At 40.8% G+C, this 13317-nt stretch overlaps 1 protein-coding gene across 1 annotated transcript in view; it reads left to right on the top strand.

Annotated features, from left to right (window-relative positions):
* Nucleotides 1-13317, top strand: part of Dap3 (death associated protein 3) — a 41420-nt gene that overhangs the window by 529 nt on the left and 27574 nt on the right. The window contains exon 2 of the mRNA XM_055625651.1: nt 12433-12486. Coding sequence (XP_055481626.1) covers nt 12445-12486 — 42 coding nt within the window. The 5' untranslated portion in view covers nt 12433-12444. The remainder of the gene's footprint in view (nt 1-12432; nt 12487-13317) is intronic.

Here is a 13317-nt window from a genome sequence, read left to right as displayed (position 1 = left end):
GCTTAAACCATGCACTTCAAATTTATTTCTGGACTTGATCTTTTATGGCCTTCAAGTTATTTTTCTAAGCTACTTACAGGCTGCATGGTCGTAAAAATCAGCTAACGCCAAAATATGCCTTCAGGGTTAGAGTATGAGATGAGATCATGTATGTAAAGTGGAATTAGCTTCTGGGCACTGGGGAAATGCAGACTATTATTGTTATCATTTACGGCGCTGTTGATGTTGATAAGACTTGTAGGTGTAATTGGTACTTTGTATTCTATTCATCTAAACTGTTAGTTAAACCAGACCTGCGGCGTTCATTGGATGCTAATATTTGTTTCTCAAAACTTCATTGTCATTTGATGACTGAATTCAGAGCTATGGGATGTTAAAACCCCAACATTTGATCTACCAATTTTTAGTCTCCCACAAAAGGCAAAGCAAAATTTTAAATGAATGAACTACTTCAGTTTTTCTTTTTATCTCAATTTTTACCTTTGTGATTTGGGGAAATTTTAAGTATTACTATATTCCATTCATTTCTAAGACCCATTCTTTTAAAATTCAGCGTCATTTTGGAAGGTTGGGGCTAGATTGTCTTTTAAGACAGTCTCTCTCTTTCGCCCAGGCTTGCCTGGTCTCTTGACAGTCATCCTGTCTTAGCCTCCTTAGTTCTTGCATTAGGTGCGTGAGCCAACCCTGGCTGTCAGAAGTCCCTATCACCTGTATGCGACAGGATTTGCCTTCTTGTTCCCTTCTCTGATTTAAAGAGAAAATCAACCTTAATTACCTTGCTGTGAAATTACTTTAGCTAATCAAGTCCTAGCTGACTTAATGGAGCCCACCTAGGTTTACACTGATCTTATTTTAGTAGCTTCCTGTGTACAACTTTGTATGGGTATGTACAGACTGACTTCTTTCCAGTTTTTCATGGTCCGTTTCAATGAGTGGACATGTTAAAATTAGATACGTAGTTACTAGAACTAGCCAAGCACAAGGCTATAATCTCAACACTTGGAAAGTGGAGACAGGAGGTCCAAACTTCAAGGCCATCCACAGCTACACAGCAAGATCTTGACCAGCCTGGATTAAATGAGATCCTGTCTCAGAACAACAGCAAAGGATAAAAGGAAGGAGTGAGAGAAAGTGCAAGCCTGAAAAGTATTGATAGATACTGTCCTGGGGAACATGTGTCCTATTTAATCCTTACAACAGTGCTGTGAGATATTCTTGCCTTGTTTTTCAAGTGTAAAAGCTTGACACAGAAACCCCATGACTTGATCTTTAGATTGTAGTTGCCTGTCTCTTAAAAACTTTCTCCCTACACCACACTGCCTTCACAGTAAAAATGTTTTATTTTTATTTTTATTCTTTTGTGTGTATGGGTGTTTTGCCTGCATGTATGTCTGTGCATCTTTGGGGTGGGGGTGGGGGTTGTTGGATCACAGAAGATTGTGAGCCACATGTTGATACAGGCGATGGGGGAGCAATATGTTTTGTTTTGCTTCGTGTTTTTGTTTTGATGATGCTAAAAATGAAACACAGGGTCTTAGAATTGCTAAGCAAGTATGGAATTAACTGAGCCACACCCAAACCAAAACACTACATTTATTGTGACCACCAGTATATAAAATGTCTATGGTCTCTGGATTCCATAGCTTTCAGTAAGTGCACCAATTTATGGATTGCCAGGGGCAAATAAGGTAATATTCTGTTCTTTCTTGTCTTCCTGCGAACCTACCAGAACCTAAGGTATATTTATTGAGTGCTCAATAGAAAAAGCACCTCATTGAACCTTAGGTATTTAACCAACAATGATAGGAGTGACCCAGACAGCGAGATGGCTCAGTGCATAAAGGCACCTGCTATCAAAGGCTGACGACTTTAGTTCGATCACAGGATCTATCCAAAGGTAGAAAGAACTGACTCCCCAGAGTTGTTCTCTGAGACCCCCCACTCAAGAACCCACACGTACATATACACTAAAAATAAACCAAGGGTTTTTGTTATTCTTTGCTTTTTAAGAGGTGAACCAACCGGGCATGGTTGGCACGTGCCTTTAATCCCAGCTTTTGGGAGGCAGAGGCATGTAGAACTCTGGGAGTTCTAGGGTAGTCAGGGCTATAAGATCCTGTCTCAAAAGCAAAACAAACAACAAAGATAGGAACGACTGTTGGCAAACTTAAAAAAAAAAAACAAAAAAACCTCTTATATATGCTTCTTAGATCTTTTTCTCCCTACTTCACCCCACTTCCTTCCAACACGAGGTAGAAGAAAGTGTTAGTGGGAGAGGGGGCCGTTCTCTTAACTGCTTCCTGCTGGTTAGGGTCGTCAGGTTCCTTGGAGCTGGTCCAATCCTCTTTTCAGGAGATCTCCATTTTCTTGTTTGACCACAGCAATGAGAAGCAGCAAGGAGGAAGCAGGAGCAGCCTTGTTCTTTCTCAGACCTCCACACACTGTGGCCTCTGGCATTTATTCTCCCTCCAGAGTCTTCGGATTTAAGTTATCTGCAGCTGGCAAAGAGCTCCTCTCAGAGCCCTCAGGAAGCAAATAGTCTGCTGCTGTGGACTGTCTGAATCAGTCCCACATCCCATACCTGGGACCAAAACAAAAACATTTTTATATCCACAACAAATGACAAAATAATTTTCCCACATATGTCCACATTTAGTTCCTGTTCTATGAATCTGCTAGTTATATGAAATAAAAGGATACAAATAGAAATATGGTTGCTAATCAAGGAAACAGAAAACTAGTTATCACAATGATGTAATATGAACCAAATCTCCAAACCAGAAGCTGTAGATGTCAATATAATAGAAATCCATGAACCAGGCAGCTGTAGGTACTGGAAAAGGAAAGGAAAAGGGGGTTAGGGCTGTCTGGATGCATCCTGATCCATTTCTGTTTTTTACTTTCTGAGCTACAGATATTTGTTTTTTATCACTCAGTTGGTAATTTGTTAGAGCAGTAGTAGGGAGCTAATACATAACAATAGATCATTGCAAACCACTGAAGTAGTTTCCTAGAACTGTGGTTTGTACTTTTAAATGAGGATGTAGTTACTCTGAAACAACTTCAGATAGAATGAAAGCTGGTCAACAGAATTGTCTAACTTTCCAGTATTTCCTTACTCTGCTCCTAGCATCAGTCCTCAAGCTGAAGACAGCTGTACTACAGCCATGTTTTCAAGCACACCTCATACTTGCTTATCAGAGTAATGTACTGTGTACAGTACCTAGAAAGGCCAGAAAAAGGCATCAGATTACCCTGGAAATGTTGTTCACCACCATGTGGGAGCTGGGAATCAAACCTGAGTCCCCTGGAAGAGAAGCCACTGTTTTTGGTTTTGTTTTTTTCCTTCAAGACAGGGCTTCTCTGTGTAGCCTTGGCTGTCCTGGACCAGGCTCTCCTCAAACTCACAGTGATCCACCTGCCTCTGCCTCTGCCTCCCTAGTGCTGGGATTAGAGGTGTGTGCCCCCACACCTGGCTCAGCCAGTGCTTCTAAGAGCTGTGCCATCTCCCCATCCCTGATTCTAACTTTTAAAAATAAGGTCTCAAATACTGAAAGAATGGATACTGCAAAGATTAACAACGTGTTAGTTAAGTTGTAAATACTATATAAGGATCTCTAATGTTTTATTTAACAATGGAAGAACTTTGAAATTGTTTAAGTACCAAGATTTTAGACTCATGCCGTGGAAACTTGAAATAAATCCTACCAATTTTTTTAATCTGTTATTTTTATACTTACTTAATTCCTTCCTTCTTTTCTTTTTCTCTCACCTTTCTTTTCTTTATTGTTTCTTGCTGGCCTGGAACTTACTGTGTAGACCAAGCTTGGCCTTAAGCTCACAAGATCTGCCTGCTCCAGACTCCGAGTGGTGGAATTATGCTTTGCCTGTACATTAATTATGGTATTCATAACTTGAGAAATATAAACCCATTCTCCCTCTTTTCCTCATCATCATATAAATGGCCAAGATTATCAGTTCTTTTCTATATCCTTCAATAGGTATGTTTCCCTTTTTATATGAACGATAGCATGTTGTGTACCTTGTTTGATGTTCTACACACACACACACACACACACACACACTCAAAATAGGTCTCTCTTCCTAATAGTGTACATAGTTTTTAGAGTTTGGTTAGGTTTACAAGCAGCCGCATTCCATTGTATAAATATGATACGCTTAATGATAGAAATCTGGTTCTTCTTAGCTATTTAGAATTACAAAATGTTCCAGCTGAATGGTTTGGTTTGGTTCAGTTTTGACATCGTCTGTCTATGGTGTGAACATTGTCCTCCAATTCATAATTCTGCTGTGATTATACATCCACACCACCACAGTAAGCTAGATTGAACAGTGTTTTTTATTCCATACACAGTGTTATCAGCATTGCTAATTGTTAATACCATTAGAAATGGGAACTGGTATCACTTCTTGGCATATTGTCTAAGATGGTATGAAGAAATAAAAATCAACAAGTGTAATTTCTCGGAATGGCTGTATAGCTCGGTTGTAGAATACAGGCTAAACGTACATGTTTTAGGGTGGACTGCCAGGGGGTAGGGCAACAACTGCATGCACCGTTAGCGCTCAGATATATCACATCATTTTAGTGTATCTTTTTCTTATAGTCTTTATGCAAGCACTACTTCAAACCACAATTTGGAGTCATCTAAATGGCTCATTAGGTAAAATGCTTGCTGCCAAGCATGAAGACCTTAGTTCAATCCCCGGGATTTAACGTTGTAGAAGGACAGCAATTCCACAGCATGACCATGGCTGTACAAGTATACACACATACAAACACACTCACACTCAGTGAATAACTGTGATCTACAGTCAGATTGAGATCAACAGTGTAGACATATCACTGAGCCCCAAAACTTTAGGGTCTTGACCCTGGGCCTGTATGTGCTTTTCACATCTTTTTTTTTTTTTTTTTTTTTTTTGTGGTTTAAGAAGGTTTTAAAGTACTATTTTTAAATTTTTACTTATCGTTGTGGTATGCAGAGTGATGAGAGTGCATGTCTGAACAAGGTCAGAGGACAGTTTGTAGAATTCAGTTCTGGCCATCCACTAGGGAGGTTCAAACTTACATCATCAGGCTTGGTGGCAAGCCGCTGAGCAACTCCCCACACCTTACTCCGTCTGAAGCCTTTGGGCACCTTAGTGCCTGATGTTAACTAACCTGGGTCACCTGGACAACCCCTCACCTCTAAGCACTCATGGACCCTCCTGTTTACTCTCTGCTCCCCATTTGCCATGGTAGTATATAGTACAGCATCACTTGCACTGTTATCAAACTGCAAACTGCTGAAAATGTCTACAGGTTAAATACTGAGACCTTGAAGTCTGTACTGTTGAAATGTCCTAATTGTGTTTCAGGATTTCTTTACTTTGTGTGTGTGGTGGGAGGTGTACATGATTGTACATCTGTCTCGGGGCGTGTGTCCCCATGTGTAGGCCAGAAACTGACTCCAGGCATTTTCTCTTCCACTTCCCTGTATTCTGTGTGTCTATGTGGGCTAGTGTAGATGTAGGTATGTGCAAGAGCATGGAGATCAGAAGAGATGTGAAGTATCTTGCTCTCCACCTTACTTTCTTGAGACAGGGTTTCTCCCTCAGCCCAGAGCGAGGCTGGCAACCAGCAAGCTCCAGTGATCTTCATGTCCCTACCCTTTCCAGTCCTGGGGTTACAGGTGTGTACCCCACACCTGGCTCTTTCTGTGGGTGCTGGCCATCCAACCTCAAGTCCTCATGTTTGAGCAAGAAGCACTCTACCCAACGCTGAGACAGCTCAGCCTCAAGCAGTACTGTTCACTCTGCAGTCCCAGCGCCTTTAATCCCAGTGTTCAGGAGGCAGAGGCAGGCAGATCGCAGATCGCTGTGAGTTTGAGGCCAGCCTGGTCTACAAAGTGAGTCCAAGACAGCCAGGGCCCTACAGAGAAACCCTATCTCACAAAAAAAAAAAAAAAAAAAAAAAAAGTTGAGTTGTTTATGTGTGTGTTTTCAAAAATGTTTGAGGTGCCAGAGATCCACTTTAAATGTCATTACTCAGGAGTCATCCTACTAGCTTTTCTTGTTCTTGATTTGTTTTTGGTGTCTGTAGCTCTGGTTGTCCTGGAACTCTATAGACCAGGCTAAACTCAGAGATCCAGTTGCCTCTGCCTCTAGTGCTGGGCTTAAAGATGTGTGCCACTATGCCATGCTTGTCTTGTTGTTGTTGTTTTCTGAAGCATTCATCTGCCTGGAACTCAGGCAGGCTGGACATGGTTAGCCAGTGGTCTGCCTGTCTCCACGTTACCCCAAATCTTGGAATTCCAAAGTATGTAGCTCATGCCTGGCTCTTTGATATATCCAGGGATTAAATTTGTGTGGTAGGCACTTTGCTGACTGAACCATCTTCCCAGCCCTAAAACTTTTTTTTCCCATAACTTATTATAAATTATAAAAATAATTAGATTAGGGGTGAGGAGATGGCTCAGAGGTTAAGGGCCCCTGACTACTCTTCCAGAGGTCCTGAGTTCAATTCCCAGCAACCACATAGTGGCTCATAACCATCAATAATGGGATCTGGGTACCCTCTTCTGGCCTGCTTGTAGACCATTGTATATGTAATAAATAAATAAATCTTTAAAGAAATTAGGTTAGTCTTTACTAATTTCCATACAGTGTTTCTCAACCTGCACAATTAAGTGCTGTCCTAATATATATAAATATATTTGATCCCTAGCACTTTTACGCCAGCCCCCCTCCAAAAAAACAAAAACAAACCAACAAGACAAATACTCCTTTCTGAAACTATTTAGTTTGTCAGTATGGTTTCATTTTCTCCTCATATAGCTGCTGTTTTGAGACAGAATCTAGCACTGGGTAGCCTAGAACTTGCTGTGTAGAACAGGCTGGCCACACCTGGCTCTCCGTACAAGTTTTGTTTTTTTCTTTTAAGTATTTTAAATGACATTGAAAAATGTAGTTTAGAGCCAAGTGAGAGCCTCATGCTTGAAATCCCAGCACTTGGGAGGCTGAGGAAGGAGAGTTGCTGAGAGTTCAGGACCAGCCAAGACCCAGTATGAGACCTTATCTATGCATAAATAAGCAAGTATGATAGCTAGCTGGAGTGCTTTTAGTAGTAGAGCATGTCTGACATACACCAAGCCCTGAGTTGATCTCTAACCCTGCTAAGGTAAAAGCCAGAACAGAATGTGCTGTAGTTGGTCTGCCTTAGTTTGAGGACAGAGTCTCAAGTAGTTTAGGCTAGACTTGAACTTACTATACAGTGCTAGATGGATGACTTCCTCTTAACCTCCACTTCTAAAGTACTGTGGTGACAGTGGGCATTGCTATACTCAATTTACGAAATGCTGGAGTTGGAGCCCAGGCTTTGTGCTTGCTATGGAAGCAATGTATGAGCTGAGCCACTCCACAGTCCTGCTTTGGTTTGGGTTTTTTTGGTTTGGTTTAGGTTGGGTTTTTTGTGGGGTTTGTTTGTTTGTTTGTTTGTTTGTTTGTTTGTTTTGGTTTTTGTTTTGTTTTGTTCATTTGTTTTTGGTTGGTTTGGTTGGGTTTTTGAAACAGGGTCTCACTCAGTATCCCAGGCTAACCTAGAATTCACGTTGTAGCCCAGACTATTGCTGATCTCACAATAGTACTCCTGTAGCTCTGGCTGTCCTGGTACTCACTCTGTAGACCAGGTTATCCTCAGACTCACAGAGATCCGCCTGCTCTGTCTCCCAAGTGCTGGCATTAAAGTGTATACCACTGTGGCTCAGCTTAAGACTTAGTTAATGCCAAAAGAGTTAAGTAAAGCAGATAACAAGTGGAATAGATAGAACCTTGTTCCAGCCTGTGACCAAGAGCTTTGTCCGTGGCTTGAATCCCCACTTTCAGCTTTAACCTTGCCCCATAGCAGCTGTATCCACTATAATGTGCAACAGTGGCATCAATGCTGCTTTGCAGTAAAGGGATTCTAAGGTGAAGTTTGGAATTCAGTTTAAAGTAAAGTCTCTTAGCAGACATAGTGGCACAAACTACCATCCTAGTACTGGGAGATAGGGGGCCATCCTTAGCTACATAGCAAGTTTGAGTCGAGCCTGAGCTATATGAGTCTGTGCCTTAAAACAAATAAATAAATAAAATGAAGAGTCTTTATTACAGTTTTCCCTAAGAATTTAGTATGTATTTGAAATTAATGACTACAATATTTTTCAAATTTCTTTAGCCTTAGACCTTTGGTTCATTCTATAGAAGGTAGTATTTACCAAACATCTTGGGAAGCGCTGCTTTACGGCTGTAGTTTCGTGTACAGCAAAAGGGCCCTGGCTCCCTGCAGGTGAAAGGGAAACTGGTGGCACACACCTTTAGCTCCAGCATCCAAGTGGCAGAGGCTGAAGGGTCTCTGTGTGTTCCAGCCAGTATGGTCTATGTATTGAGTTCACAACAGCTAAAGTTACATAGTGAGACCCAGGCTCACAAAGGAGGGAGAGGGCAGGCCAGTGGAGACCCTGTCAGTCATGTTCACCCCTGTACACTAAATAGGTGAGCATATGGAAACACTTCACAAGTTTCTTGAGTGACTGAATTAAGGAATTATTGGTTTCTCTTTTTTATTAGTTACATTTTATTAACTCTGTATCCCAGCTGTATCCCGCTCCCTCATTCCCTCCCAAACCCTCCCTTACTGGTTTCTGTATTCAAAAAGTAACTAATAAAAGAGGATGAGATTCAAAGGAGTTTGCAACTCTTTTTTTTTTTTTTTTTTTAAACAATGTATTTATTTTGGGCTAGAAAGAGGGCTTAGTGGTTAGCAGCACTTGCTACTTTTTATAGAAGACCTGGGTTCAGTTACCAGCACCAACATGGCATATCACAACTGCTGGTGGCTGGGAAGTGAGAACCATACATACATCCCAGTGCCCTTACAGACATGCAAACAAAACACTCATAGACATAAAATGAAAATGAAATTTTTATTAAAAAGAATTTATGTATTCTGCTTATATACCTGGTACCTGTGGAGTTTAAAAAGGAGCACCAGACTCCAGTTCTGTTGTAGACTGCCAAACTTGGGTCCCTGCAACATCAGAAAGTATTCTTAACCTGCTGAGCTGTCTCTCCAGGATGGTTTGTGACCCTTTTAAGTATACTGGAAGCTTCATGTCTGCTGATTGAATTCTGTGGTATTGGCACATGGTAACAAGTGAAATTGTACAACTTTCCTGGTACTATTGTTGCTCTAATTGAATTGTAACAGGTGGAAAATAATTATGGAAAGATTTTTTTTTAGGGGGGCTAGAGAGATGGCTCAGAGGTTAAGAGAGCTCGCTGTTCTTCCAAAGGTCATGAGTTCAATTCCCGGTGGCTTACAACCATCAATAATGCTATCCTGTGCCCTCTTCTGGCGTGCAGGCAGAATAATGTGTAAATAATAAATAAATCTTTAAAAAAGAGAGAGAGAGATTTCTTTAGTTACTCTGCCAGTGCTGGGTATTTGTAATTACATTGAAGTACAGGAATGTCTACCTGGGGAAGAATTTGTTTTCCACAAATTCAGTGACCTGTGGTCAGCAACAGGGGCTGAGAGGAGGCTCAGCAGTTAAGAGCACTTGTTATTCTTACAGAGGCCCTCAGTTCAGCTCCCAGCACTCCCATAATGGCTCACAATCATCTATAACTCCCGTTTCAGGGGATCTAATCCCCTCTTCTCATCTCTTAGCACCAGGCACGAATATGGTACACATGCATACATGCAGGCAAAACACTTGTAGACGTTAAATAAATAATTCTTAAAAGTAAAAAAAGAAAAGAAAAAAAAAAGAAAGAGAAGAAAAATTCAAAGTCAGCCATGGTTCCAAAATCTTAACTGGAAAATTATAAAAATGAACAATTTACTAATTTGAATGCTGTTCTGATCAAATCTTGTGTTGTGCCACTCCATCTCACCTAGGACCTAAGCCATCTCTTTCTAGCATAGTCACACTGCCATTCTACCGATTAATAGTCATCTGGGGTATCTGATGAAGTATGGCTACACTGTAGTGTGTTCACTTTATTAAAGAGCCAAAGCTTAAGAGTCATGATGCTGCAGTTTAACATGGTGGTGCACTCCTTTAATCTCAGCACGTAGGATTCAGAGGCCGAGCTCTATGAGTTTGAGGACAGACAGTGCTACATAGACCCTGTATCAAAAAAATGAAAAATAAAAAGGGAGATTAATAATGCTGAGAATTCAGGTTTGACAAAGAGATGGCGTAAAGTGCCTTCTTTAGATAAAATGATGAAAGTACACTAAGATACTTTGAAAGAGACCAGTCTGAATGTAGTACTCAAAGGAAGGAGGACCATGAATTAGACACCATCATAAACTACTTAGTGACACACCCATCTGGAAAGACAGTTCATGTAACTCATTATATTTATTATAGTTCTATTTATTTAAATAAGTCACTTATTAAAATGTCTTAATTTGTTAATGCATTTGCTTTGGTGTGTTCCATGGTTTTGGGTGTCGTCTGGTCTTGTTTGTTGGGGTGGGGTGGGCACAGTCTTATTCTGTAGCTCAGGCATTCCTAGAAATCAAACCATGTAGTCCAGGCTTGCCTCAGAGTCCAAGAAATCCTTCAGCTCCAGCATCCCAAGGGATAGAATCACAAGTGGCATGAGCCACTATGCCCCATTTCTGAGGGGTCTGGAGGGAATACTATGTTTACATTTCACCATCAAAAGAGTAGAATTTTTAATTAGATATTTCCAATATCCAAAAGGATAAATTTAGCACATGGTATAAAAATAGTAAAACTCAGGGTGGCAAGATGGCTCAGGAGGTAAAACAGCTGTCCATGTGAGACTGGTGCCAAAGACAATCCCTAAAACCCACATAAATGTGGAAGGAAGGAAGGAGGGAGGGAAGGGAGGGAGGGAGGGAGGGAGGACAAGGTATAAAATAATGGTGTAATGAGGTCTGAATGTGGTCCTCAGTTGGTGCTGCTGTTTGGAAAGGATATGGAATCTTTGGGAGGTGGAGCCTAACTGGAGGAAGTGGGTTGTTGAAAGATGGGCCCTGAGTGTGTATGCAGTGTTGCCAGAAAGAAGGTTTTCTATTTCTGCACTATGCCTTCTGTCTATTGATATGTATTCTCTCCTCTGCATCCTATGGACTGTATGTGTCTGGAGCTATAACCCAGAATAAACCCTATCTCCTCCACAGTGCTTTTGTCAAAGGTCATTTATTTACACCATCAGAAGAGTAAGACTCTCATGGACAATTCCAAAACTCAAGAGACAGAGTTTGGAGCATCTATTCCAGTTCAAGACCAACGTGGTCTACATGGTTCCCTGTTAGCTAAGGCTACATGATAAGACTGTCTTAAAAATACCAAGCTAATAATAACAGTAATACTCATGTGACCATTCTCTAGTGTTAGGATTACCAATTCCCAGTGTGTCTTCCTCCACTAGTTCCCTTTCCTTCTTTCTAAGTGTCACCGTCATTCTAAATGTTATTCTTAGCATTTGTTTGCCTTTCTGGTTCAGTTTTGCTGTGTGTGCCCTTCAAATATTGTGTGGTTTTGGTGGGGTTTTATTGTTGTTTTGTTTTCTCAAGTCAGGGCATCTCTGTGTAGCCTTGGCTGTTCATGACTCGCTTTGTAGACTAGGCTGGCCTCGAACTCACAGCGATCCGCCTGCCTCTGCCTCTGCTGGGATTACAGGCATGCTCAGTGTATGATTGTGTGTTGTTTTTTTTTCTGGTGTTACTTATGCAACTCTGGCCTTAAACTATGTAGCTGAAGATGGACTTGAAATTCTGATTTTCCTGTTTCCACCTACTCAGTGTATGAGGTTGAAGTTTAATTTTATTTAATGCTGGACAATAATTTTCACTCAGCATTAATTTTAATTTAATTTGTTTGTTTGAAACAGGGTGTCCCTGTGTAGCCCTGGCTGGCCTGGAAGTCACTTTGTAGATCAGGCTGTTCTTGCTCTCTGAGAGATCCACCTGCCTCTGCTTCTCAAGTGCTGGGACTATGCTCCTCTCCTATAAACATTCTTATATTTCCCAGTGTATAAGTATAAATAGTTTTCTAGAATAAATATGAAAGAATAGAATAGCTGGGTATCTGTACATCTTCAACTTTGTAAAGATTGATTTTTCTAGTACATTGGAATTTAAAAGTTGTTGTGGGACTTTTTCATTTTCCTTAAGATGCTGCTTATGATTGGTAGTTCATTGTGGAAGTTTTACTTTCATTTTCATGACTTGTAATGAGGTTAAACTTAGCCATAGTGTTTCCGGAGTGGAATGCTTTTTTTTGTCTTTTGCCTAGTTTGTTGATTCATAAATGATTTTCATATATTTAGTGTCTGATTTTTATATTGCAGATATGTCTTTATTAACTAGTGTCTTACATTTTTTTTCTCTTTGTCTTTTTTTTTAAGAGAGCAAAGACAATGTTGACAGGAATAACGCGGCTTTTCTCCAGGGTCCAGCAGGTGAGTCCTAAGAGACTGCTCACATCCTTCACTTTCAGGTTAAAGTGAAGGTAATGTGATGCTTCATGCCTATAATCTAGTAATGGAGAGGCCAGTGCTAGATGATCAAGAGTTCAAGGCCAGTCTGGCCTGCCCAGTGAGAATCTGCCTAAACAACAGACAGAAATAATGTGCTTGAGAAATCATGTGATGGGATAATTAGCATTTTTTAAAATTGGTAAATTTTAACTGTTTAAAAGAAAAGCAGCCAAGCAAGGTGGCACACATCTCTAATCCCAGCTGGAGGCAGAGGTAAGTGGTTCTCTGTAAGGCCAGCCTGGTCTACGAAGGGAGTCAAGGACAGTCAGAGCTATACAGAGAAACTCTATCTTAAAAATTAAAAAAGGGGCGGGGAGAAAAGCAAGTTGGCTATTTAGACATGGCACTTTTGATAATGCAACAATATCATATATAAAACATAGACTGCCTCAGAAAGCTAGGAAGATGAGCACAACAGATTTGTTATGAAAGAGGTTTATTAGATGGAGATAAAGAGAGAGGAGAGAGGGGGACATGATAGGGGGAAGGGAGGAGAGTAAGAGGGCAAGAGAGCAGCAGAGTGGTGGGTTGATCCTTTCAAGGAACAACTTAACCATGCCTGCCAGGTGAGGCAACACATGATGATATCATAGGTTGCTAGGCAACCCAGAAGCAGGCTACCTAAATACTAACATTCCTCCCTTTTTCTGTAATTAAAAAATGAGGAGCTTGGGCTGCTTCTCATGTAAGGCAACGTAAAGTATATAAATGTAGGTTCATTGGAAGCAACTCTTGGTTGCCTTGCAAGGGGGT

This window comes from Psammomys obesus, unplaced genomic scaffold (genome assembly GCF_907164565.1).
Source record: "Psammomys obesus unplaced genomic scaffold, mPsaObe1.curated_primary_1811, whole genome shotgun sequence".
Classification (NCBI taxonomy): Eukaryota; Metazoa; Chordata; class Mammalia; order Rodentia; family Muridae; genus Psammomys; species Psammomys obesus.
Note: the sequence above shows the minus strand (reverse complement) of the source record. Positions and strands in the feature narration are given on the sequence as shown.